The sequence below is a fragment of the Oncorhynchus masou genome, unplaced genomic scaffold (assembly GCF_036934945.1).
Source record: "Oncorhynchus masou masou isolate Uvic2021 unplaced genomic scaffold, UVic_Omas_1.1 unplaced_scaffold_733, whole genome shotgun sequence".
In the NCBI taxonomy this organism is placed as follows: domain Eukaryota; kingdom Metazoa; phylum Chordata; class Actinopteri; order Salmoniformes; family Salmonidae; genus Oncorhynchus; species Oncorhynchus masou.
Window position 1 is genome coordinate 187,501 of NW_027013784.1, and position 27,420 is coordinate 214,920.

At 47.7% G+C, this 27,420-nt stretch overlaps 1 protein-coding gene across 1 annotated transcript in view; it reads left to right on the forward strand.

Moving 5' to 3' along the window:
• The window catches only part of LOC135537254 (contactin-1-like), a 52,625-nt gene that overhangs the window by 19,472 nt on the left and 5,733 nt on the right, over positions 1-27,420 (forward strand). The window contains exons 7-18 of the mRNA XM_064963439.1: positions 1,747-1,953; positions 4,581-4,680; positions 4,941-5,125; positions 5,919-6,043; positions 7,696-7,813; positions 15,985-16,135; positions 16,596-16,723; positions 16,967-17,139; positions 18,567-18,858; positions 19,296-19,442; positions 19,557-19,627; positions 20,039-20,291. Of these exons, the coding sequence (XP_064819511.1) occupies positions 1,747-1,953; positions 4,581-4,680; positions 4,941-5,125; positions 5,919-6,043; positions 7,696-7,813; positions 15,985-16,135; positions 16,596-16,723; positions 16,967-17,139; positions 18,567-18,858; positions 19,296-19,442; positions 19,557-19,627; positions 20,039-20,291 (1,950 nt within the window). The remainder of the gene's footprint in view (positions 1-1,746; positions 1,954-4,580; positions 4,681-4,940; positions 5,126-5,918; positions 6,044-7,695; positions 7,814-15,984; positions 16,136-16,595; positions 16,724-16,966; positions 17,140-18,566; positions 18,859-19,295; positions 19,443-19,556; positions 19,628-20,038; positions 20,292-27,420) is intronic.

Genomic DNA, 27,420 nt, shown 5'->3' on the forward strand with positions numbered 1-27,420 from the left:
ACATACTAGAATACACATGATGACCAAGTTAGTACCTCAGACATACTAGAATACACATGATGGCCAAGTTAGTACCTCAGACATACTAGAATACACATGATGGCCAAGTTAGTACCTCAGACATACTAGAATATACATGATGGCCAAGTTAGTGCCTCAGACATACTGGAATACACATGATGGCCAAGTTAGTACCTCAGACATACTAGAATACACATGATGGCCAAGTTAGTACCTCAGACATACTAGAATACACATGATGGCCAAGTTAGTACCTCAGACATACTAGAATACACATGATGGCCAAGTTAGTACCTCAGACATACTAGAATACACATGATGGCCAAGTTAGTACCTCAGACATACTGGAATACACATGATGGCCAAGTTAGTACCTCAGACATACTAGAATACACATGATGGCCAAGTTAGTGCCTCAGACATACTAGAATACACATGATGCCCAAGTTAGTACCTCAGACATACTAGAATACACATGATGGCCAAGTTAGTGCCTCAGACATACTAGAATACACATGATGGCCAAGTTAGTACCTCAGACATACTAGAATACACATGATGACCAAGTTAGTACCTCAGACATACTAGAATACACATGATGGCCAAGTTAGTACCTCAGACATACTAGAATACACATGATGGCCAAGTTAGTACCTCAGACATACTAGAATACACATGATGGCCAAGTTAGTACCTCAGACATACTAGAATACACATGATGGCCAAGTTAGTACCTCAGACATACTAGAATACACATGATGGCCAAGTTAGTGCCTCAGACATACTAGAATACACATGATCACTCAAACTAACAGTCAGACTTGTCTTTTCCTACTAGCTCTGTGCATTGATCTTAAAGGTCCAATGTAGCCATTTTTATCAAATCAATTCTGGATAACAATTAAGTACGTTACTGTGATTGCTTTCAATTAAAATGTTTTTTTTAGCAAAGAGCAATTTCTCAAGCAATATTTTATCTAGGACTGTCTGTGAGCTCTGAGCTAGTAGGAAAAGACAAGTCTGACTGTTAGTTTGAGTGATCATGTGTATTCTAGTATGTCTGAGGTACTAACTTGGCCATCATGTGTATTCTAGTATGTCTGAGGTACTAACTCAGCTACTTTATTGAAGAAAAATGTACTTACTATGACTGTAATATGTGGTTGACCCACCAAGCTATCTTAAAGGCCCTGTGCATTCAAAAACATGATTTTCCTGTGTCTTATACATATTTCCAGACTATGAGGTTGGAATAATACTGTGAAATGTTCTGCCAATCACAGCAAATGTTCAGTTTTCACCTCCCCACTCAGACCACTCACAGACAGTCCTAGAAAAAATATTGCTTGAGAAATTGCTCTTTGCTAAAAAAAAACATTTTAATTGAAAGCAATCACAGTAACGTACTTAATTGTTATCCAGAATTGATTTGATAAAAATGGCTACATTGGACCGTTAAGATCAATGCACTACCTTCAAGTGGCTCTGGGTAATAGCGTCTGTTAAAGGACTCAAATGTAAACATAAACATTCTGACTTGTAATCTATTCAGTGCTGAGTCATAGAACTTCATGAAGAAAGCGCTGTTCAGAACACCGTGGTTCACAGTACCTCAGAGTTACACAGTAAACAAACTAAACCCCCATAGAGACTCAGAGGTGATTCAGGGGAAACCGACCACCACATTCTTACTAGTTGTGTTTTTGTTCTTCCTCTGTATCCCAGCTCAGGTGACGTTCCGTTGGATATACAACGAGTTTCCGGTCTTCCTCCACCCGGATAAGCGTCGCTTCGTCTCTCAGAGCACCGGGAATCTGTACATCTCCAAGGTGGAGGCGTCAGACGCAGGGAACTACTCCTGCTATGTGTTCAACCCACAGATTGGCAAGGGAGTCTACTCCAAGTTTATCCCTCTCATATCTACAGAAGAGAGTGAGTAGCCTGTAGCTGTGATACCTATATAGTACACTAGTTTATAGCTGTGATACCTATATAGTACACTAGTTTATAGCTATGTTACCTGTATAGTGCACTAGTTTATAGCTGTGTTACCTATATAGTACACTAGTTTATAGCTATGTTACCTGTATAGTACACTAGTTTATAGCTGTGTTACCTATATAGTACACTAGTTTATAGCTATGTTACCTGTATAGTACACTAGTTTATACCTGTGTTACCTATATAGTACACTAGTTTATAGCTATGTTACCTGTATAGTGCACTAGTTTATAGCTGTGTTACCTATATAGTACACTAGTTTATAGCTATGTTACCTGTATAGTGCACTAGTTTATAGCTGTGTTACCTATATAGTACACTAGTTTATAGCTATGTTACCTGTATAGTACACTAGTTTATAGCTGTGTTACCTATATAGTACACTAGTTTATAGCTGTGTTACCTGTATAGTACACTAGTTTATACCTTTGTTACCTATATAGTACACTAGTTTATAGCTATGTTACCTGTATAGTGCACTAGTTTATAGCTATGTTACCTGTATAGTACACTAGTTTATAGCTGTGTTACCTACAGTATATAGTACACTAGTTTATAGCTGTGTTACCTACAGTATATAGTACACTAGTTTATAGCTGTGTTACCTGTATAGTACACTAGTTTATAGCTGTGTTACCTACAGTATATAGTACACTAGTTTATACCTGTGTTACCTACAGTATATAGTACACTAGTTTATAGCTGTGTTACCTGTATAGTACACTAGTTTATAGCTGTGTTACCTACAGTATATAGTACACTAGTTTATAGCTGTGTTACCTATATAGTACACTAGTTTATAGCTGTTTTACCTACAGTATATAGTACACTAGTTTATAGCTGTGTTACCTGTATAGTACACTAGTTTATAGCTGTGTTACCTGTATAATACACTAGTTTATAGCTGTGTTACATGTATAGTACACTAGTTTATACCTGTGATACCTATATAGTACACTAGTTTATAGCTGTGTTACCTGTATAGTACACTAGTTTATACCTGTGTTACCTGTATAGTACACTAGTTTATAGCTGTGTTACCTGTATAGTACACTAGTTTATACCTGTGTTACCTATATAGTACACTAGTTTATACCTGTGTTACCTATATAGTACACTAGTTTATACCTGTGTTACCTATATAGTACACTAGTTTATAGCTGTGTTACCTGTATAGTACACTAGTTTATAGCTGTGTTACCTGTATAGTACACTAGTTTATAGCTGTGTTACCTGTATAGTACACTAGTTTATACCTGTGTTACCTATATAGTACACTAGTTTATACCTGTGTTACCTATATAGTACACTAGTTTATACCTGTGTTACCTATATAGTACACTAGTTTATAGCTGTGTTACCTGTATAGTACACTAGTTTATAGCTGTGTTACCTGTATAGTACACTAGTTTATAGCTGGGTTACCTGTATAGTACAGTAGCCTATAGCTGTGTTACCTATATAGTACACTAGTTTATACCTGTGTTACCTGTATAGTACACTAGTTTATACCTGTGTTACCTGTATAGTACACTAGTTTATAGCTGTGTTACCTATATAGTACACTAGTTTATAGCTGTGTTACCTATATAGTACACTAGTTTATAGCTGTGTTACCTATATAGTACACTAGTTTATAGCTGTGTTACCTGTATAGTACACTAGTTTATACCTGTGTTACCTATATAGTACACTAGTTTATACCTGTGTTACCTGTATAGTACACTAGTTTATACCTGTGTTACCTATATAGTACACTAGTTTATACCTGTGTTACCTATATAGTACACTAGTTTATAGCTGTGTTACCTGTATAGTACACTAGTTTATAGCTGTGTTACCTGTATAGTACACTAGTTTATAGCTGTGTTACCTGTATAGTACACTAGTTTATAGCTGTGTTACCTGTATAGTACACTAGTTTATAGCTGTGTTACCTGTATAGTACACTAGTTTATAGCTGCGTTACCTGTATAGTACACTAGTTTATAGCTGTGTTACCTGTATAGTACACTAGTTTATAGCTGCGTTACCTGTATAGTACACTAGTTTATAGCTGTGTTACCTGTATAGTACACTAGTTTATAGCTGTGTTACCTGTATAGTACACTAGTTTATAGCTGTGTTACCTATATAGTACACTAGTTTATACCTGTGTTACCTGTATAGTACACTAGTTTATACCTGTGTTACCTATATAGTACACTAGTTTATACCTGTGTTACCTATATAGTACACTAGTTTATAGCTGCGTTACCTGTATAGTACACTAGTTTATAGCTGTGTTACCTATATACTGTATACTGATGTTACTCCTAGGCTCAGATCTAGGATCAGCTTAAACCCTCCCCAAAATATAAGATGTTTCTTTAGATGGAAAGACACAAAACTGACCTTAGATCCGTGTCTAGGTAGAGGTGCATCCTAGCCACAGATCTGGGATCATCATGAAATCTATCCCTAAACATTAGACTGGAAAAAAACACAAAAACTGACCATACATCAATGTCTTTTGAGCAACTCCATAGTGTTGACCTATGACCCTTTCATCCCCACAGGCCCAGAGAAGAGATACAAGGCCGACCTCGTAGTGAAGTTCCCTGACACCACAGCTATGCTCAACTACAACGTCACACTGGAATGCTTCGCTCTGGGAAAGTGAGTCAGAATATGGAAATGACAGATATTTAGCTACTGATGAAACAAACACCAAGACTTTGGGGACTTTTGTTCACTTGTCACACTGTAACTAGAGAAGATGGCATCCATTTGCGTACACATATGTTGTGAAACAGTTATGTATGCCTTATAAAGGGCTTATGGAGGATTCATTCAGCCTTCATAAGACACGAGGCCTGCCATTTGAGACATAACCGTGCTGAGTTAGTTCCTTCTTCTCTTGTTGTCTTTGCGTCCAGTCCGGCCCCTCATATCGTCTGGAGGAAGATAGGTGCTACCGACCTGCCAGCCAGCGCTCAGGTCAGCATGTCTGGAGCGCTGCTCCACCTCTACAACGTCCAGTATGAAGACTCAGCAGGGTACGAGTGTGAGGCCATCAACCAGAAATGGCAGGACTGGCATCAGGCCTGGCTCTATGTAGAGGGTAAGATACCAGACTCCATCTCTACAGTGTTACAATAAGAGAAGAGGGTAGGATACCAGACTCCATCTCTACAGTGTTACAATAAGAGAAGAGGGTAGGATACCAGACTCCATCTCTACAGTGTTACAATAAGAGAAGAGGGTAGGATACCAGACTCCATCTCTACAGTGTTACAATAAGAGAAGAGGGTAGGATACCAGACTCCATCTCTACAGTGTTACAATAAGAGAAGAGGGTAAGATACCAGACTCCATCTCTACAGTGTTACAATAAGAGAAGAGGGTAAGACACCAGACTCCATCTCTACAGTGTTACAATAAGAGAAGAGGGTAAGACACCAGACTCCATCTCTACAGTGTTACAATAAGAGAAGAGGGTAGGATACCAGACTCCATCTCTACAGTGTTACAATAAGAGAAGAGGGTAGGATACCAGACTCCATCTCTACAGTGTTACAATAAGAGAAGAGGGTAGGATACCAGACTCCATCTCTACAGTGTTACAATAAGAGAAGAGGGTAGGATACCAGACTCCATCTCTACAGTGTTACAATAAGAGAAGAGGGTAGGATACCAGACTCCATCTCTACAGTGTTACAATAAGAGAAGAGGGTAGGATACCAGACTCCATCTCTACAGTGTTACAATAACAGATCTGATATGCAGTACACACTTTACATTACAATGTTAGTACCACTAACACTAATATATGATTTACTGAAACCAAAACATACACATGGTTTCATTATTGTGTGTATGTGTTTCAACATTTTAAATTGTGTTTTGATTGACAGCTGCTCCTGAGTGGGCTGTGACCATCAACAACACCCGGAAGGACGTAGGGTCAGAACACACCATGTCCTGTGTAGCTAATGGGAAGCCTAGCCCATACATCCGATGGCTCAAGGATGGATACTCGGTAAAGATGCCTGTCCTCCCCTGCAGGCTGTCATTCTTTAAAGGGCTACTTCACCGTCAAAGTCAAAATTGGACAGATGATCACAAACTCCTTAAAGGGATACATGTATCTACTTCCCCAGAGTCAGATGAACTTGAGGATACCATTTGTATGTCTCTGTGTCCAGTATGAAGGAAGTTAGAGGTAGTTTTGAGGGCCAATGCTAACTAGCATTAGCGCAATGATTTGATGTTTATGGGTCTTTGCTAGCGTGCTTTTGTGGTAGGTGTTTTAATTAACACCTACCACAATTCATTTACATCTGTTGTGTAGTTCCACTGTATAAGGATAGTGAAATAAGCTGGACTTGATCTCAATTCAATAGGAAAGATGGGCACCATCTTATCTAGTACTAATTCAATAGGAAAGATGGGCACCATCTTATCTAGTACTAATTCAATAGGAAAGATTGGCACCATCTTATCTAGTACTAATTCAATAGGAAAGATGGGCACCATCCTATCTAGTACTAATTCAATAGGAAAGATGGGCACCATCTTATCTAGTATTAATTCAATAGGAAAGATGGGCACCATCTTATCTAGTACTAATTAAATAGGAAAGATTGGCACCATCTTATCTAGTACTAATTCAATAGGAAAGATGGGCACCATCTTATCTTCAATAGGAAAGATTGGCACCATCTTATCTAGTACCAATTCAATAGGAAAGATGGGCACCATCTTCAATAGGGAAGATTGGCACCATCTTATTTAGTACTAATTCAATAGGAAAGATGGGCACCATCTTATCTAGTACTAATTCAATAGGAAAGATTGGCACCATCTTATCTAGTACTAATTCAATAGGAAAGATTGGCACCATCTTATCTAGTACTAATTCAATAGGAAAGATGGGCACCATCTTATCTAGTACTAATTAAATAGGAAAGATTGGCACCATCTTATCTAGTACTAATTCAATAGGAAAGATGGGCACCATCTTATCTTCAATAGGAAAGATTGGCACCATCTTATCTAGTACCAATTCAATAGGAAAGATGGGCACCATCTTATCTTCAATAGGGAAGATTGGCACCATCTTATTTAGTACTAATTCAATAGGAAAGATGGGCACCATCTTATCTAGTACTAATTCAATAGGAAAGATTGGCACCATCTTATCTAGTACTAATTCAATAGGAAAGATTGGCACCATCTTATCTAGTACTAATTCAATAGGAAAGATGGGCACCATCTTATCTAGTACTAATTCAATAGGAAAGATTGGCACCATCTTATCTAGTACTAATTCAATAGGAAAGATGGGCACCATCTTATCTAGTACTAATTCAATAGGAAAGATTGGCACCATCTTATCTAGTACTATTGCAATAGGAAATATGGTTACCATCTTATCTAGTACTAATTCAATAGGAAAGATTGGCACCATCTTATCTAGTACTATTGCAATAGGAAATATGGTTACCATCTTATCTAGTACTAATTCAATAGGAAAGATTGGCACCATCTTATCTAGTACTAATTCAATAGGAAAGATGGGCACCATCTTATCTAGTACTAATTCAATAGGAAAGATGGGCACCATCTTATCTAGTACTAATTCAATAGGAAAGATGGGCACCATCTTATCTAGTACTATTTTTCCCCCAGTATGGTAAAGGTGAGCTGAAGTTCTCCAGTCTGACGTTTGAGGACTCTGGGATGTACCAGTGTATCGCTGAGAACTACTGGGGTATCATCTATGCCAGCGCTGAGCTACGTGTCATTGGTGAGTGTATAACACAAACTACCAATGATTGGTTAGTCTGTAACACAAACTATATGTGATTGGTTAGTCTGTGCCCTGAACTGCACCTCATTGGTTCGTCTTTGAAAACCAATGTGTATCATTAACGAGCACACCCCCACCGTGCTTCTAGTTTTGATTCTGGGAATGTAAAAAACACCATAGTCATCAACTATAGCAACGACAAAGTGGTCACTTATATACACAGTCCTCATTGATAGATAATGACATCCAACCACTTCCCTCCCCCATCCCAGCTTGTGCCCCAGTCCTCATTGATAGATAATGACATCCAACCACTTCCCTCCCCATCCCAGCTTGTGCCCCAGTCCTCATTGATAGATAATGACATCCAACCACTTCCCTCCCCATCCCAGCTTGTGCCCCAGTCCTCATTGATAGATAATGACATCCAACCACTTCCCTCCCCATCCCAGCTTGTGCCCCAGTCCTCATTGATAGATAATGACATCCAACCACTTCCCTCCCCATCCCAGCTTGTGCCCCAGTCCTCATTGATAGATAATTACATCCAACCACTTCCCTCCCCATCCCAGCTTGTGCCCCAGTCCTCATTGATAGATAATGACATCCAACCACTTCCCTCCCCATCCCAGCTTGTGCCCCAGTCCTCATTGATAGATAATGACATCCAACCACTTCCCTCCCCATCCCAGCTTGTGCCCCAGTCCTCATTGATAGATAATTACATCCAACCACTTCCCTCCCCATCCCAGCTTGTGCCCCAGTCCTCATTGATAGATAATGACATCCAACCACTTCCCTCCCCATCCCAGCTTGTGCCCCAGTCCTCATTGATAGATAATGACATCCAACCACTTCCCTCCCCATCCCAGCTTGTGCCCCAGTCCTCATTGATAGATAATGACATCCAACCACTTCCCTCCCCATCCCAGCTTGTGCCCCAGTCCTCATTGATAGATAATGACATCCAACCACTTCCCTCCCCATCCCAGCTTGTGCCCCAGTCCTCATTGATAGATAATGACATCCAACCACTTCCCTCCCCATCCCAGCTTGTGCCCCAGTCCTCATTGATAGATAATGACATCCAACCACTTCCCTCCCCCCCATCCCAGTCCTCATTGATAGATAATGACATCCAACCACTTCCTCCCCCCCAGTCCTCATTGATAGATAATGACATCCAACCACTTCCCTCCCCATCCCAGCTTGTGCCCCAGTCCTCATTGATAGATAATGACATCCAACCACTTCCCTCCCCATCACAGCTTGTGCCCCAGTTCTCATTGATAGATAATGACATCCAACCACTTCCTCCCCATCCCAGCTTGTGCCCCAGTCCTCATTGATAGATAATGACATCCAACCACTTCCTCCCCATCCCAGCTTGTGCCCCAGTCCTCATTGATAGATAATGACATCCAACCACTTCCCTCCCCATCCCAGCTTGTGCCCCAGTCCTCATTGATAGATAATGACATCCAACCACTTCCCTCCCCATCCCAGCTTGTGCCCCAGTCCTCATTGATAGATAATGACATCCAACCACTTCCCTCCCCATCCCAGCTTGTGCCCCAGTCCTCATTGATAGATAATGACATCCAACCACTTCCCTCCCCATCCCAGCTTGTGCCTCAGTCCTCATTGATAGATAATGACATCCAACCACTTCCCTCCCCATCCCAGCTTGTGCCCCAGTCCTCATTGATAGATAATGACATCCAACCACTTCCCTCCCCATCCCAGCTTGTGCCCCAGTCCTCATTGATAGATAATGACATCCAACCACTTCAGTCCTCATTGATAGATAATGACATCCAACCACTTCCCCCCCATCCCAGCTTGTGCCCCAGTCCTCATTGATAGATAATGACATCCAACCACTTCCCTCCCCATCCCAGCTTGTGCCCCAGTCCTCATTGATAGATAATGACATCCAACCACTTCCCTCCCCATCCCAGCTTGTGCCCCAGTCCTCATTGATAGATAATGACATCCAACCACTTCCCTCCCCATCCCAGCTTGTGCCCCAGTCCTCATTGATAGATAATGACATCCAACCACTTCCCTCCCCATCCCAGCTTGTGCCCCAGTCCTCATTGATAGATAATGACATCCAACCACTTCCCTCCCCATCCCAGCTTGTGCCCCAGTCCTCATTGATAGATAATGACATCCAACCACTTCCCTCCCCATCCCAGCTTGTGCCCCAGTCCTCATTGATAGATAATGACATCCAACCACTTCCCTCCCCATCCCAGCTTGTGCCCCAGTCCTCATTGATAGATAATGACATCCAACCACTTCCCTCCAACCCCCCATCCCAGCTTGTGCCTCAGTCCTCATTGATAGATAATGACATCCAACCACTTCCCTCCCCCATCCCAGCTTGTGCCTCAGTCCTCATTGATAGATAATGACATCCAACCACTTCCCTCCCCCATCCCAGCTTGTGCCCCAGTCCTCATTGATAGATAATGACATCCAACCACTTCCCTCCCCATCCCAGCTTGTGCCTCAGTCCTCATTGATAGATAATGACATCCAACCACTTCCCTCCCCATCCCAGCTTGTGCCCCAGTCCTCATTGATAGATAATGACATCCAACCACTTCCCTCCCCATCCCAGCTTGTGCCCCAGTCCTCATTGATAGATAATGACATCCAACCACTTCCCTCCCCATCCCAGCTTGTGCCCCAGTCCTCATTGATAGATAATGACATCCAACCACTTCCCTCCCCATCACAGCTTGTGCCCCAGTTCTCATTGATAGATAATGACATCCAACCACTTCCCTCCCCATCCCAGCTTGTGCCCCAGTCCTCATTGATAGATAATGACATCCAACCACTTCCCTCCCCATCCCAGCTTGTGCCCCAGTCCTCATTGATAGATAATGACATCCAACCACTTCCCTCCCCATCCCAGCTTGTGCCCCAGTCCTCATTGATAGATAATGACATCCAACCACTTCCCTCCCCATCCCAGCTTGTGCCCCAGTCCTCATTGATAGATAATGACATCCAACCACTTCCCTCCCCCATCCCAGCTTGTGCCCCAGTCCTCATTGATAGATAATGACATCCAACCACTTCCCTCCCCATCCCAGCTTGTGCCCCAGTCCTCATTGATAGATAATGACATCCAACCACTTCCCTCCCCATCCCAGCTTGTGCCCCAGTCCTCATTGATAGATAATGACATCCAACCACTTCCCTCCCCATCCCAGCTTGTGCCCCAGTCCTCATTGATAGATAATGACATCCAACCACTTCCCTCCCCATCCCAGCTTGTGCCCCAGTCCTCATTGATAGATAATGACATCCAACCACTTCCCTCCCCATCCCAGCTTGTGCCCCAGTCCTCATTGATAGATAATGACATCCAACCACTTCCCTCCCCATCCCAGCTTGTGCCCCAGTCCTCATTGATAGATAATGACATCCAACCACTTCCCTCCCCATCCCAGCTTGTGCCCCAGTCCTCATTGATAGATAATGACATCCAACCACTTCCCTCCCCATCCCAGCTTGTGCCCCAGTCCTCATTGATAGATAATGACATCCAACCACTTCCCTCCCCATCCCAGCTTGTGCCCCAGTCCTCATTGATAGATAATGACATCCAACCACTTCCCTCCCCATCCCAGCTTGTGCCCCAGTCCTCATTGATAGATAATGACATCCAACCACTTCCCTCCCCATCCCAGCTTGTGCCCCAGTCCTCATTGATAGATAATGTCCTCATTGATAGATAATGACATCCAACCACTTCCCTCCCTCATCCCAGCTTGTGCCACAGTCCTCATTGATAGATAATGACATCCAACCACTTCCCTCCCCATCCCAGCTTGTGCCCCAGTCCTCATTGATAGATAATGACATCCAACCACTTCCTCCCCCATCCCAGCTTGTGCCCCAGTCCTCATTGATAGATAATGACATCCAACCACTTCCCTCCCCATCACAGCTTGTGCCCCAGTTCTCATTGATAGATAATGACATCCAACCACTTCCCTCCCCATCCCAGCTTGTGCCCCAGTCCTCATTGATAGATAATGACATCCAACCACTTCCCTCCCCATCCCAGCTTGTGCCCCAGTCCTCATTGATAGATAATGACATCCAACCACTTCCCTCCCCCATCCCAGCTTGTGCCCCAGTCCTCATTGATAGATAATGACATCCAACCACTTCCTCCCCATCCCAGCTTGTGCCCCAGTCCTCATTGATAGATAATGACATCCAACCACTTCCCTCCCCATCCCAGCTTGTGCCCCAGTCCTCATTGATAGATAATGACATCCAACCACTTCCCTCCCCATCCCAGCTTGTGCCTCAGTCCTCATTGATAGATAATGACATCCAACCACTTCCCTCCCCATCCCAGCTTGTGCCCCAGTCCTCATTGATAGATAATGACATCCAACCACTTCCCTCCCCCATCCCAGCTTGTGCCCCAGTCCTCATTGATAGATAATGACATCCAACCACTTCCCTCCCCATCCCAGCTTGTGCCCCAGTCCTCATTGATAGATAATGACATCCAACCACTTCCCTCCCCATCCCAGCTTGTGCCCCAGTCCTCATTGATAGATAATGACATCCAACCACTTCCCTCCCCCATCCCAGCTTGTGCCCCAGTCCTCATTGATAGATAATGACATCCAACCACTTCCCTCCCCATCCCAGCTTGTGCCCCAGTCCTCATTGATAGATAATGACATCCAACCACTTCCCTCCCTCATCCCAGCTTGTGCCACAGTCCTCATTGATAGATAATGACATCCAACCACTTCCCTCCCCATCCCAGCTTGTGCCTCAGTCCTCATTGATAGATAATGACATCCAACCACTTCCCTCCCCATCCCAGCTTGTGCCCCAGTCCTCATTGATAGATAATGACATCCAACCACTTCCCTCCCCATCCCAGCTTGTGCCCCAGTCCTCATTGATAGATAATGACATCCAACCACTTCCCTCCCCATCCCAGCTTGTGCCTCAGTCCTCATTGATAGATAATGACATCCAACCACTTCCCTCCCCATCCCAGCTTGTGCCACAGTCCTCATTGATAGATAATGACATCCAACCACTTCCCTCCCCATCCCAGCTTGTGCCCCAGTCCTCATTGATAGATAATGACATCCAACCACTTCCCATCCCAGCTTGTGCCCCAGTCCTCATTGATAGATAATGACATCCAACCACTTCCCTCCCCATCCCAGCTTGTGCCCCAGTCCTCATTGATAGATAATGACATCCAACCACTTCCCTCCCCATCCCAGCTTGTGCCCCAGTCCTCATTGATAGATAATGACATCCAACCACTTCCCTCCCCATCCCAGCTTGTGCCCCAGTCCTCATTGATAGATAATGACATCCAACCACTTTCCCATCCCAGCTTGTGCCCCAGTCCTCATTGATAGATAATGACATCCAACCACTTCCCTCCCCATCCCAGCTTGTGCCCCAGTCCTCATTGATAGATAATGACATCCAACCACTTCCCTCCCCATCCCAGCTTGTGCCCCAGTCCTCATTGATAGATAATGACATCCAACCACTTCCCTCCCCATCCCAGCTTGTGCCCCAGTCCTCATTGATAGATAATGACATCCAACCACTTCCCTCCCCATCCCAGCTTGTGCCCCAGTCCTCATTGATAGATAATGACATCCAACCACTTCCCTCCCCATCCCAGCTTGTGCCCCAGTCCTCATTGATAGATAATGACATCCAACCACTTCCCTCCCCATCCCAGCTTGTGCCCCAGTCCTCATTGATAGATAATGACATCCAACCACTTCCCTCCCTCATCCCAGCTTGTGCCACAGTCCTCATTGATAGATAATGACATCCAACCACTTCCCTCCCCATCCCAGCTTGTGCCCCAGTCCTCATTGATAGATAATGACATCCAACCACTTCCCTCCCCATCCCAGCTTGTGCCCCAGTCCTCATTGATAGATAATGACATCCAACCACTTCCCTCCCCATCCCAGCTTGTGCCCCAGTCCTCATTGATAGATAATGACATCCAACCACTTCCCTCCCCATCCCAGCTTGTGCCCCAGTCCTCATTGATAGATAATGACATCCAACCACTTCCCTCCCCATCCCAGCTTGTGCCCCAGTCCTCATTGATAGATAATGACATCCAACCACTTCCCTCCCCATCCCAGCTTGTGCCCCAGTCCTCATTGATAGATAATGACATCCAACCACTTCCCTCCCCATCCCAGCTTGTGCCCCAGTCCTCATTGATAGATAATGACATCCAACCACTTCCCTCCCCATCCCAGCTTGTGCCCCAGTCCTCATTGATAGATAATGACATCCAACCACTTCCCTCCCCATCCCAGCTTGTGCCCCAGTCCTCATTGATAGATAATGACATCCAACCACTTCCTCCCCCCCCCATCCCAGCTTGTGCCCCAGTCCTCATTGATAGATAATGACATCCAACCACTTCCCTCCCCATCCCAGCTTGTGCCCCAGTCCTCATTGATAGATAATGACATCCAACCACTTCCCTCCCCATCCCAGCTTGTGCCCCAGTCCTCATTGATAGATAATGACATCCAACCACTTCCCTCCCCATCCCAGCTTGTGCCCCAGTCCTCATTGATAGATAATGACATCCAACCACTTCCCTCCCCATCCCAGCTTGTGCCCCAGTCCTCATTGATAGATAATGACATCCAACCACTTCCCCCTCCCCATCCCAGCTTGTGCCCCAGTCCTCATTGATAGATAATGACATCCAACCACTTCCCTCCCCATCCCATCCCAGCTTGTCCCAGCCCCAGTCCTCATTGATAGATAATGACATCCAACCACTTCCCTCCCCCATCCCAGCTTGTGCCCCAGTCCTCATTGATAGATAATGACATCCAACCACTTCCCTCCCCATCCCAGCTTGTGCCCCAGTCCTCATTGATAGATAATGACATCCAACCACTTCCCTCCCCATCCCAGCTTGTGCCCCAGTCCTCATTGATAGATAATGACATCCAACCACTTCCCTCCCCATCCCAGCTTGTGCCTCAGTCCTCATTGATAGATAATGACATCCAACCACTTCCCTCCCCATCCCAGCTTGTGCCCCAGTCCTCATTGATAGATAATGACATCCAACCACTTCCCTCCCCATCCCAGCTTGTGCCCCAGTCCTCATTGATAGATAATGACATCCAACCACTTCCCATCCCAGCTTGTGCCCCAGTCCTCATTGATAGATAATGACATCCAACCACTTCCCTCCCCATCCCAGCTTGTGCCACAGTCCTCATTGATAGATAATGACATCCAACCACTTCCTCCCCATCCCAGCTTGTGCCCCAGTCCTCATTGATAGATAATGACATCCAACCACTTCCCATCCCACTTGTGCCCCAGTCCTCATTGATAGATAATGACATCCAACCCCATCCCAGCTTGTGCCCCAGTCCTCATTGATAGATAATGACATCCAGCTTGTGCCCCAGTCCTCATTGATAGATAATGACATCCAACCACTCCCCATCCCAGCTTGTGCCCCAGTCCTCATTGATAGATAATGACATCCAACCACTTCCCTCCCCCATCCCAGCTTGTGCCCCAGTCCTCATTGATAGATAATGACATCCAACCACTTCCCATCCCAGCTTGTGCCCCAGTCCTCATTGATAGATAATGACATCCAACCACTTCCCTCCCCATCCCAGCTTGTGCCCCAGTCCTCATTGATAGATAATGACATCCAACCACTTCCCATCCCAGCTTGTGCCCCAGTCCTCATTGATAGATAATGACATCCAACCACTTCCCTCCCCATCCCAGCTTGTGCCACAGTCCTCATTGATAGATAATGACATCCAACCACTTCCCATCCCAGCTTGTGCCCCAGTCCTCATTGATAGATAATGACATCCAACCACTTCCTCCCCATCCCAGCTTGTGCCCCAGTCCTCATTGATAGATAATGACATCCAACCACTTCCCATCCCAGCTTGTGCCCCAGTCCTCATTGATAGATAATGACATCCAACCACTTCCCTCCCCATCCCAGCTTGTGCCCCAGTCCTCATTGATAGATAATGACATCCAACCACTTCCCATCCCAGCTTGTGCCCTAGTCCTCATTGATAGATAATGACATCCAACCACTTCCCTCCCCATCTCAGCTTGTGCCCCGACGTTTGAGTTGAACCCAGTGAAGAAGCATCTTCTAGGAGCTAACAACGGCCGTGTGGTCATAGAGTGTAAGCCCAGAGCTGCCCCCAGACCCAGGTTCACCTGGACCAAGGGAAAAGAAGTGCTCTTCAACAACTCACGGTAAATAACGATTTCTTTGTGGGAATTTTATTTCAACGTAAAGGCTTTACAAACGTTTGTTTGATTGGTTGGTTGTTTGATTGATTAATTGGTTGTGGGTTGGTTGATTGATTGATTGATTAATTGGTTGTTGGTTGGTTGGTTGGTTGGTTGGTTGGTTGGTTGGTTGATTGATTGATTGATTGATTGATTTATTGATTGGTTGGCTGGCTGGTTGATTGATTGATTGTTTGGTTTATTAATTGATTGGTTGGCTGGTTGATTGATTGGTTGGCTGGTTGATTGATTGGTTGGTTTATTGATTGATTGATTAGTTGGTTGATTGGTTGGTTGGTTGGTTGGTTGATTTATTGACATCTGAGTTTGTTATTCATCAGAGCAACTGTAGGAGAACCTACAAACATTTGAGAGAAATCCAATACTGTGTGGTTGTGAATGACGTGTTTCCTTCCCTCCATAGTATCTCCATAATGTTTGATGGGAGTCTGGAGATCCTGAATGCCACCAGGAATGACGAGGGGGTATACACCTGCTTAGCTGAGAATGACAGAGGGAAGGCCAACAGCACAGGGACTCTCACCATCACAGGTATCACTCTCCATCCAGCTTTACACAGCTGTCTAAAATGTGCCCTAATATTGATCTACCTTGAATGTTCATGTGTAGTTATTGGGGACGTTGGGGACAGTCAACCATCTGTTGTCTCATTATTTGATCCCATTCTGATGCTGTATTGACACGAGTACTGTTCTTTAAAGCTGGGTCTGTGTACAGCCAGCATAATGCACAGTGTGAGTCAACAGTCTTCTCTACTGTGTGTGTGTGACACAGAGGCGACACAGATCACAGTAGCCCCAGAGGACACTCAGGTGATGGTAGGAGAGGAGGTGCATCTGCAGTGCCAGGCCTCCTTTGACCCCAGTCTGGACATCACCTTCATCTGGTCTCTGGATTTCAGGGTCATCGACTTCTACCTAGAGTGGAAGCACTATGAACGCATCATGGTAGGAGGGATAGCACAAACCAGCAGGGTTGGGGTCAATTCCATATCAGTTCAGTATATTCAGGATGTACACTGAAATTCACCTGTTTCTCAGTGTGTGATGTGTTTAACCCTGTCTCTCTGTCCATCCAGGATGGTGAGGACAGTGTGTGATGTGTTTAAGCCTGTCTCTCTGTCCATCCAGGATGGTGAGGACAGTGTGTGATGTGTTTAACCCTGTCTCTCTGTCCATCCAGGATGGTGAGGACAGTGTGTGATGTGTTTAAGCCTGTCTCTCTGTCCATCCAGGATGGTGAGGACAGTGTGTGATGTGTTTAACCCTGTCTCTCTGTCCATCCAGGATGGTGAGGACAGTGTGTGATGTGTTTAAGCCTGTCTCTCTGTCCATCCAGGATGGTGAGGACAGTGTGTGATGTGTTTAACCCTGTCTCTCTGTCCATCCAGGATGGTGAGGACAGTGTGTGATGTGTTTAAGCCTGTCTCTCTGTCCATCCAGGATGGTGAGGACAGTGTGTGATGTGTTTAACCCTGTCTCTCTGTCCATCCAGGATGGTGAGGACAGTGTGTGATGTGTTTAAGCCTGTCTCTCTGTCCATCCAGGATGGTGAGGACAGTGTGTGATGTGTTTAACCCTGTCTCTCTGTCCATCCAGGATGGTGAGGACAGTGTGTGATGTGTTTAACCCTGTCTCTCTGTCCATCCAGGATGGTGAGGACAGTGTGTGATGTGTTTAAGCCTGTCTCTCTGTCCATCCAGGATGGTGAGGACAGTGTGTGATGTGTTTAACCCTGTCTCTCTGTCCATCCAGGATGGTGAGGACAGTGTGTGATGTGTTTAACCCTGTCTCTCTGTCCATCCAGGATGGTGAGGACAGTGTGTGATGTGTTTAACCCTGTCTCTCTGTCCATCCAGGATGGTGAGGACAGTGTGTGATGTGTTTAACCCTGTCTCTCTGTCCATCCAGGATGGTGAGGACAGTGTGTGATGTGTTTAACCCTGTCTCTCTGTCCATCCAGGATGGTGAGGACAGTGTGTGATGTGTTTAACCCTATCTCTCTGTCCATCCAGGATGGTGAGGACAGTGTGTGATGTGTTTAACCCTGTCTCTCTGTCCATCCAGGATGGTGAGGACAGTGTGTGATGTGTTTAACCCTGTCTCTCTGTCCATCCAGGATGGTGAGGACAGTGTGTGATGTGTTTAACCCTGTCTCTGTCCATCCAGGATGTTGGGGACAGTGTGTGATGTGTTTAACCCTGTCTCTCTGTCCATCCAGGATGGTGAGGACAGTGTGTGATGTGTTTAACCCTGTCTCTCTGTCCATCCAGGATGGTGAGGACAGTGTGTGATGTGTTTAACCCTGTCTCTGTCCATCCAGGATGGTGAGGACAGTGTGTGATGTGTTTAACCCTGTCTCTCTGTCCATCTAGGATCGTGAGGACAGTGGAGAGCTGAAGATAATGAATGTCCAGTTGAGACACGAGGGACGCTACACTTGTACAGCCCAGACTGCCGTGGACAACGTCACCGCGTCAGCAGACCTCAAGGTCAAAGGTCTTCCTGCTCCTCCCGGTGGGGTGAGGGTTGAGGAGATCAGGGACACCTCGGTGAAGCTGGTGTGGAACCGAGGGTCCAACCATGGCAGCCCCATCCTTGGGTACACCATCCAGACCAGAGACTTCTACGCACTAACTGAAGTGGACTGGAGGGACGCATCCACCTGTAAGTACAGGAGTATACCACCAGAGGGCGGACTTACTCTACCGCTGACAGCAACAACATGAAAGCACTAGCCTTTAATGCTTAACATACTTTCTCTCTCTCTCTCTCTCTCTCTCTCTCTCTCTCTCTGCCTGTCTGTCCGTCCCTCCCTCCCTCCCTCCCTCCCTCCCTCCCTCCCTCCCTCCCTCCCTCCCTCCCTCCCTCCCTCCCTCCCCCTCCCTCCCTCCCTCCCTCCCTCCCTCCCTCCCTCCCTCCCTCCCTCCCTCCCTCCCCTCTCTCTCTCTCTCTCTCTCTCTCTCTCTCTCTCTCTCTCCCTCCCTCCCTCCCTCCCTCTCTCTCTCTCTCTCTCTCTCTCTCTCTCTCTCTCTGTCTCTCTCTCTCTCTCTCTCTCTGTCTCTCTCTCTCCCTCCCTCTCTCTCTCTCTCTCTCTCTCTCAGCCCCTACGGCCCTGGATTACATGTCAGTGATGGCTGATGTTGTGGACCTGTACCCCTGGATGGAGTATGAGTTCAGGGTCTATGCTACTAATGAGTTTGGAGACGGGGAGGCCAGCATCCCTTCAATGAAGATCAAAACCTGGGGACGCAGGTAGGGACCAGCCTGGGGCACTAACATGTTGTTGTTGCCAAGAAATGTGTGTGTTTCTGTATGAGTGTCTAATAACACCTGTTGGAAACACACTCCACTGTGTCTCTCAGTGCCTGTGGTGGCCCCGACCAACGTTGGAGGCTACGGGGGTAAAGATGGGGAGTTGATCATCACATGGACAGTAAGTGTCTGAGTTTCTCTCTTCCCTCTGACACATTTCAACCCTTCTAACCATGTTCTGACCCAGCGTTCTTCAGTCCTGGTTGTGCAGAACTACACGGTCCACAGGCTGTTGCTCCAGTTAGTAACCAACCCACCTGATCCAATTCATCTATATTATTTTATTTGTTTTAGTACAACTCTTGTTTTAGTTTCTGTTCGGATGTGCAATGTGCTTTTTTGTCGAAATACACCCACCTGTATTCTGCCATAATGTTTCATACAAAATCTATGGTATCTATTTAAAGTTACTAATGTGGTTTTTCTTTGAGCAGCGTTCAATCAAAATGTTGGTCAGTTTGTAATGTTGTGGGTCTTGATGATTAGGTAAATAACACGGATGTGATCTTCCTCTGTCATCTTCCATCCACAGCCCGTACAGCCTCAGCACTTCTACGGTAAGAAGTTTGGCTACGTTGTGGCATTCAAGCCTCATGATGATGTTGACTGGTGGTATGAGACCATATCAGACCCAGAGACACGACGCTACGTCCATCGAGACTCCTCTTTCAGGGTCAAGTCCAACGACTTCCAGGTCAGGGAGTTCCAGGTGAAGGTGAAGACGTTTAACTCCAAAGGAGATGGACCCTACAGCCTGTCGACCACTATCTACTACCCACGAGATGGTGAGGGTCGTACTAACCCCTAACCCCTAACCCCACGATATGGTGAGGGTCATAGTAACCCCTAACCCCTAACCCCATGAGATGGTGGGGTCATACTAACTCCTAACCCCACGAGATGGTGAGGGTCATAGTAACCCCTAACCCCACGAGATGGTGAGGGTCGTACTAACCCCTAACCCCTAACCCCACGAGATGGTGAGGGTCATAGTAACCCCTAACCCCTAACCCCATGAGATGGTGGGGTCATACTAACTCCTAACCCCACGAGATGGTGAGGGTCATAGTAACCCCTAACCCTTAACCCCATGAGATGGTGAGGGTCATACTAACCCCTAACCCCACGAGATGGTGAGGGTCATACTAACCCCTAACCCCACGAGATGGTGAGGGTCATAGTAACCCCTAACCCCTAACCCCATGAGATGGTGAGGGTCATACTAACCCCTAACCCCACGAGATGGTGAGGGTCATGGTAACCCCTAACCCCATGAGATGGTGGGGTCATAGTAACTCCTAACCCCACGAGATGGTGAGGGTCATAGTAACCCCTAACCCCTAACCCCACGAGATGGTGAGGGTCATAGTAACCCTTAACCCCTAACCCCATGAGATGGTGGGGTCATACTAACTCCTAACCCCACGAGATGGTGAGGGTCATAGTAACCCCTAACCCCATGAGATGGTGAGGGTCATACTAACCCCTAACCCCACGAGATGGTGAGGGTCATACTAGCCCCTAACCCCATGAGATGGTGGGGTCGTACTAACCCCTAACCCCACTAGATGGTGAGGGTCATACTAACCCCTAACCCCACGAGATGGTGAGGGTCATACTAACCCCTAACCCCACGAGATGGTGAGGGTCATACTAACCCCTAACCCCTAACCCCACGAGATGGTGAGGGTCATACTAACCCCTAACCCCACGAGATGGTGAGGGTCATACTAACCCCTAACCCCATGAGATGGTGAGGGTCATACTAACCCCTAACCCCACGAGATGGTGAGGGTCATACTAACCCCTAACCCCACGAGATGGTGAGGGTCATACTAACCCCTAACCCCTAACCCCACGAGATGTTGAGGGTCATACTAACCCCTAACCCCACGAGATGGTGAGGGTCATAGTAACCCCTAACCCCTAACCCCATGAGATGGTGAGGGTCATAGTAACCCCTAACCCCACGAGATGGTGAGGGTCATAGTAACCCCTAACCCCTAACCCCATGAGATGGTGAGGGTCATAGTAACCCCTAACCCCTAACCCCACGAGATGGTGAGGGTCATAGTAACCCCTAACCCCACGAGATGGTGAGGGTCGTACTAACCCCTAACCCCTAACCCCATGAGATGGTGAGGGTCATAGTAACCCCTAACCCCACGAGATGGTGAGGGTCGTACTAACCCCTAACCCCTAACCCCATGAGATGGTGAGGGTCATAGTAACCCCTAACCGCTAACCCCATGAGATGGTGAGGGTCATAGTAACCCCTAACCCCTAACCCCACGAGATGTTGAGGGTCATACTAACCCCTAACCCCACGAGATGGTGAGGGTCATAGTAACCCCTAACCCCATGAGATGGTGAGGGTCATAGTAACCCCTAACCCCACGAGATGGTGAGGGTCATAGTAACCCCTAACCCCTAACCCCATGAGATGGTGAGGGTCATAGTAACCCCTAACCCCACGAGATGGTGAGGGTCATAGTAACCCCTAACCCCACGAGATGGTGAGGGTCGTACTAACCCCTAACCCCATGAGATGGTGAGGGTCATAGTAACCCCTAACCCCTAACCCCACGAGATGGTGAGGGTCGTACTAACCCCTAACCCCACGAGATGGTGAGGGTCATACTAACCCCTAACCCCACGAGATGGTGAGGGTCATACTAGCCCCTAACCCCATGAGATGGTGGGGTCATACTAGCCCCTAACCCCACGAGATGGTGAGGGTCATAGTAACCCCTAACCCCTAACCCCATGAGATGGTGAGGGTCATAGTAACCCCTAATCCCTAACCCCATGAGATGGTGAGGGTCATAGTAACCCCTAACCCCTAACCCCACGAGATGGTGAGGGTCGTACTAACCCCTAACCCCACAAGATGGTGAGGGTCATAGTAACCCCTAACCCCTAACCCCATGAGATGGTGAGGGTCATACTAACCCCTAACCCCACGAGATGGTGAGGGTCATAGTAACCCCTAACCCCACTAGATGGTGAGGGTCATAGTAACCCCTAACCAAACGAGATGGTGAGGGTCATAGAAACCCCTAACCCCATGAGATGGTGAGGGTCATAGTAACCCCTAACCCCACGAGATGGTGAGGGTCATAGTAACCCCTAACCCCTAACCCCATGAGATGGTGAGGGTCATAGTAACCCCTAACCCCTAACCCCACGAGATGGTGAGGGTCATAGTAACCCCTAACCCCACGAGATGGTGAGGGTCGTACTAACCCCTAACCCCTAACCCCATGAGATGGTGAGGGTCATAGTAACCCCTAACCCCACGAGATGGTGAGGGTCGTACTAACCCCTAACCCCTAACCCCATGAGATGGTGAGGGTCATAGTAACCCCTAACCCCTAACCCCATGAGATGGTGAGGGTCATAGTAACCCCTAACCCCTAACCCCACGAGATGTTGAGGGTCATACTAACCCCTAACCCCACGAGATGGTGAGGGTCATAGTAACCCCTAACCCCATGAGATGGTGAGGGTCATAGTAACCCCTAACCCCACGAGATGGTGAGGGTCATAGTAACCCCTAACCCCTAACCCCATGAGATGGTGAGGGTCATAGTAACCCCTAACCCCACGAGATGGTGAGGGTCGTACTAACCCCTAACCCCACAAGATGGTGAGGGTCATAGTAACCCCTAACCCCTAACCCCACGAGATGGTGAGGGTCGTACTAACCCCTAACCCCACGAGATGGTGAGGGTCATACTAACCCCTAACCCCACGAGATGGTGAGGGTCATACTAGCCCTAACCCCATGAGATGGTGGGGTCATACTAAACCTAGCCCCTAACCCCACGAGATGGTGAGGGTCATAGTAACCCCTAACCCTAACCCCATGAGATGGTGAGGGTCATAGTAACCCCTAATCCCTAACCCCATGAGATGGTGAGGGTCATAGTAACCCCTAACCCCTAACCCCACGAGATGGTGAGGGTCGTACTAACCCCTAACCCCACAAGATGGTGAGGGTCATAGTAACCCCTAACCCCTAACCCCATGAGATGGTGAGGGTCATACTAACCCCTAACCCCACGAGATGGTGAGGGTCATAGTAACCCCTAACCCCACTAGATGGTGAGGGTCATAGTAACCCCTAACCAAACGAGATGGTGAGGGTCATAGAAACCCCTAACCCCATGAGATGGTGAGGGTCATAGTAACCCCTAACCCAAAGAGATGGTGAGGGTCGTACTATCCCCTAACCCCACGAGATGGTGAGGGTCATACTAACCCCTAACCCCACGAGATGGTGAGGGTCATACTAACCCCTAACCCCTACCCCACGAGATGGTGAGGGTCATACTAACCCCTAACCCCTAACCCCACGAGATGGTGAGGGTCATACTAACCCCTAACCCCTAACCCCACGAGATGGTGAGGGTCATACTAGCTGTATGACCACATCCCGGTACAACCCTAACCTCAACCACAAACCTAACCCTAACCTCAACCACAACCCTAACCTCAACCACGACCCTAACCCTAACCTCAACCCTAACCCTAGCCTCAAACCAGAGAAGAAGAGCTGAATCCTGGTGGATAGTCAATCTGAAGACTTTGGTCTGCATGGTAAAGAGTAGTATATAGCCTTGACCATGGGAGTCAGTGAGGCCCAATCAGGAGAGCTGGAGGGGTTGCCACCACCAGGAGGAAGTTCAATAAAAAACAATGGATTTATTGGCCTGCTTGTCTTTCATAAATGAAGCACTCTAACACAGCACTTATTTATGCAGCACTGAATTCCTGAATCCCTTCATCCCTTGGTGTGATTTTTAATTATGTACTATATTATTTACTTATTCAATTATTTATCTATTCATTTATTGATCCAGCTTGCATGTTTTTTTTAAATTGTTTTAATTCAACTTGTTCATTCTCAGCACTTAATTAACCCTTCCTCCTGTTGTTGAACCGTCATGGGTGACCCCTCGGAGCACTCGACCTTTCATGTTCTCTCACCCTCTCCAGACCGGACTGATGTACAATATAGAAACAGGGCAGAAAGTTGTAATAGGCCTGTGCAACCCAAAGAAACCCTCTTAAACCCTAACCCTAACCCTAACCTCAACCACGACCCTAACCCTAACCTCAACCCTAACCCTAACCTCAACCCTAACCCTAACCCTAACCCTAACCCTAGCCTCAGCCCTAACCCAAACCCTAACCCTAACCCTAACCTCAGCCCTAACCCTAACCCTAACCCTACCCTCAGCCCTAACCCTAACCTCAACCCTAACCCTACCCTCAGCCCTAACCCTAACCCTCAGCCCTAACCCTAACCCTAACCCTACCCTAACCCTACCCTAACCCTAACCCTACCCTAACCCTAACCCTACCCTAACCCTACCCTAACCCTAACCCTACCCTAACCCTCAGCCCTAACCCTCAGCCCTAACCCTAACCCTACCCTCAGCCCTAACCCTAACCTCAACCCTAACCCTAACCCTAGCCTCAGCCCTAACCCTAACCCTAACCCTAACCCTAACCTCAGCCCTAACCCTAACCTCAACCCTAACCCTACCCTCAGCCCTAACCCTAACCTCAACCCTAACCCTACCCTCAGCCCTAACCCTAACCCTCAGCCCTAACCCTAACCCTAACCCTACCCTAACCCTACCCTAACCCTAACCCTACCCTAGCCCTAACCCTAACCCTCAGCCCTAACCCTCAGCCCTAACCCTCAGCCCTAACCCTAACCCTCAGCCCTAACCCTAACCTCAACCCTAACCCTCAGCCCTAACCCTAACCCTAACCCTAACCCTCAGCCCTAACCCTCAGCCCTAACCCTCAGCCCTAACCCTCAGCCCTAACCCTAACCCTCAGCCCTAACCCTAACCTCAACCCTAACCCTCAGCCCTAACCCTAACCCTAACCCTAACCCTAACCTCAGCCCTAACCCTCAGCCCTAACCCTCAGCCCTAACCCTAACCCTAACCCTAACCCTAGCCTCAGCCCTAACCCTCAGCCCTAACCCTCAGCTCTAACCCTCAGCCCTAACCCTAGCCTCAGCCCTAACCCTAGCCTCAGCCCTAACCCTAGCCTCAGCCCTAACCCTAGCCTCAGCCCTAACCCTCAACCCTAACCCTAGCCTCAGCCCTAACCCTAGCCTCTACCCTAACCCTAGCCTCAGCCCTAACCCTAGCCTCAACCCTAACCCTAGCCTCAACCCTAACCCTAGCCTCAACCCTAACCTGTAGCCCTAACCCTAACCCTAGCCTCAGCCCTAACCTGTAGCCCTAACCCTAACCCTAGCCTCAGCCCTAACCTGTAGCCCTAACCCTAGCCTCAACCCTAACCTGTAGCCCTAACCCTAGCCTCAGCCTAACCCTAGTCTCAACCCTAGCCCTCAGCCTAACTCTCAGCCCTAACCCTAGCCTCAGCCCTAACCCTCAGCCCTAACCCTAGCCTCAGCCCTAACCCTCAGCCCTAACCCTCAGCCCTAACCCTAGCCTCAGCCCTAACCCTAGCCTCAGCCCTAACCCTAGCCTCAACCCTAACCTGTAGCCCTAACCCTAGCCTCAGCCCTAACCCTCAGCCCTAACCCTCAGCCCTAACCCTAACCTCAACCCTAACCCTAACCCTAACCCTAGCCTCAGCCCTAACCCTAACCCTAACCCTAACCTCAGCCCTAACCCTAACCTCAACCCTAACCCTACCCTCAGCCCTAACCCTAACCTCCCTAACCCTAACCTCTAACCCTAACCCTACCCTAACCCCCTAACCCTAACCCTACCCTAACCCTAGCCCTAACCCTAACCCTCAGCCCTAACCCTCAGCCCTAACCCTCAGCCCTAACCCTAACCCTCAGCCCTAACCCTAACCTCAGCCCTAACCCTCAGCCCTAACCCTAACCCTCAGCCCTAACCCTAACCCTCAGCCCTAACCCTCAGCCCTAACCCTAACCCTCAGCCCTAACCCTAACCTCAACCCTAACCCTCAGCCCTAACCCTAACCCTAACCCTAACCCTAACCCTAACCTCAGCCCTAACCCTCAGCCCTAACCCTCAGCCCTAACCCTAACCCTAACCCTAACCCTAACCCTAGCCTCAGCCCTAACCCTCAGCCCTAACCCTCAGCTCTAACCCTCAGCCCTAACCCTAGCCTCAGCCCTAACCCTAGCCTCAGCCCTAACCCTAGCCTCAGCCCTAACCCTAGCCTCAGCCCTAACCCTCAACCCTAACCCTAGCCTCAGCCCTAACCCTAGCCTCTACCCTAACCCTAGCCTCAGCCCTAACCCTAGCCTCAACCCTAACCCTAGCCTCAACCCTAACCCTAGCCTCAACCCTAACCTGTAGCCCTAACCCTAACCCTAGCCTCAGCCCTAACCTGTAGCCCTAACCCTAACCCTAGCCTCAGCCCTAACCTGTAGCCCTAACCCTAGCCTCAACCCTAACCTGTAGCCCTAACCCTAGCCTCAGCCCTAACCCTAGTCTCAACCCTAACCCTCAGCCCTAACTCTCAGCCCTAACCCTAGCCTCAGCCCTAACCCTCAGCCCTAACCCTAGCCTCAGCCCTAACCCTCAGCCCTAACCCTCAGCCCTAACCCTAGCCTCAGCCCTAACCCTAGCCTCAGCCCTAACCCTAGCCTCAACCCTAACCTGTAGCCCTAACCCTAGCCTCAGCCCTAACCCTCAGCCCTAACCCTCAGCCCTAACCCTAACCTCAACCCTAACCCTAACCCTAACCCTAGCCTCAGCCCTAACCCTCAACCCTAACCCTAGCCTCAGCCCTAACCCTCAACCCTAACCCTAGCCTCAGCCCTAACCCTAGCCTCAGCCCGAACCCTAGCCTCAACCCTGACCTGTAGCCCTAACCCTAACCCTAGCCTCAGCCCTAACCCTCAGCCCTAACCCTAGCCTCAGCCCTAACCCTAGCCTCAGC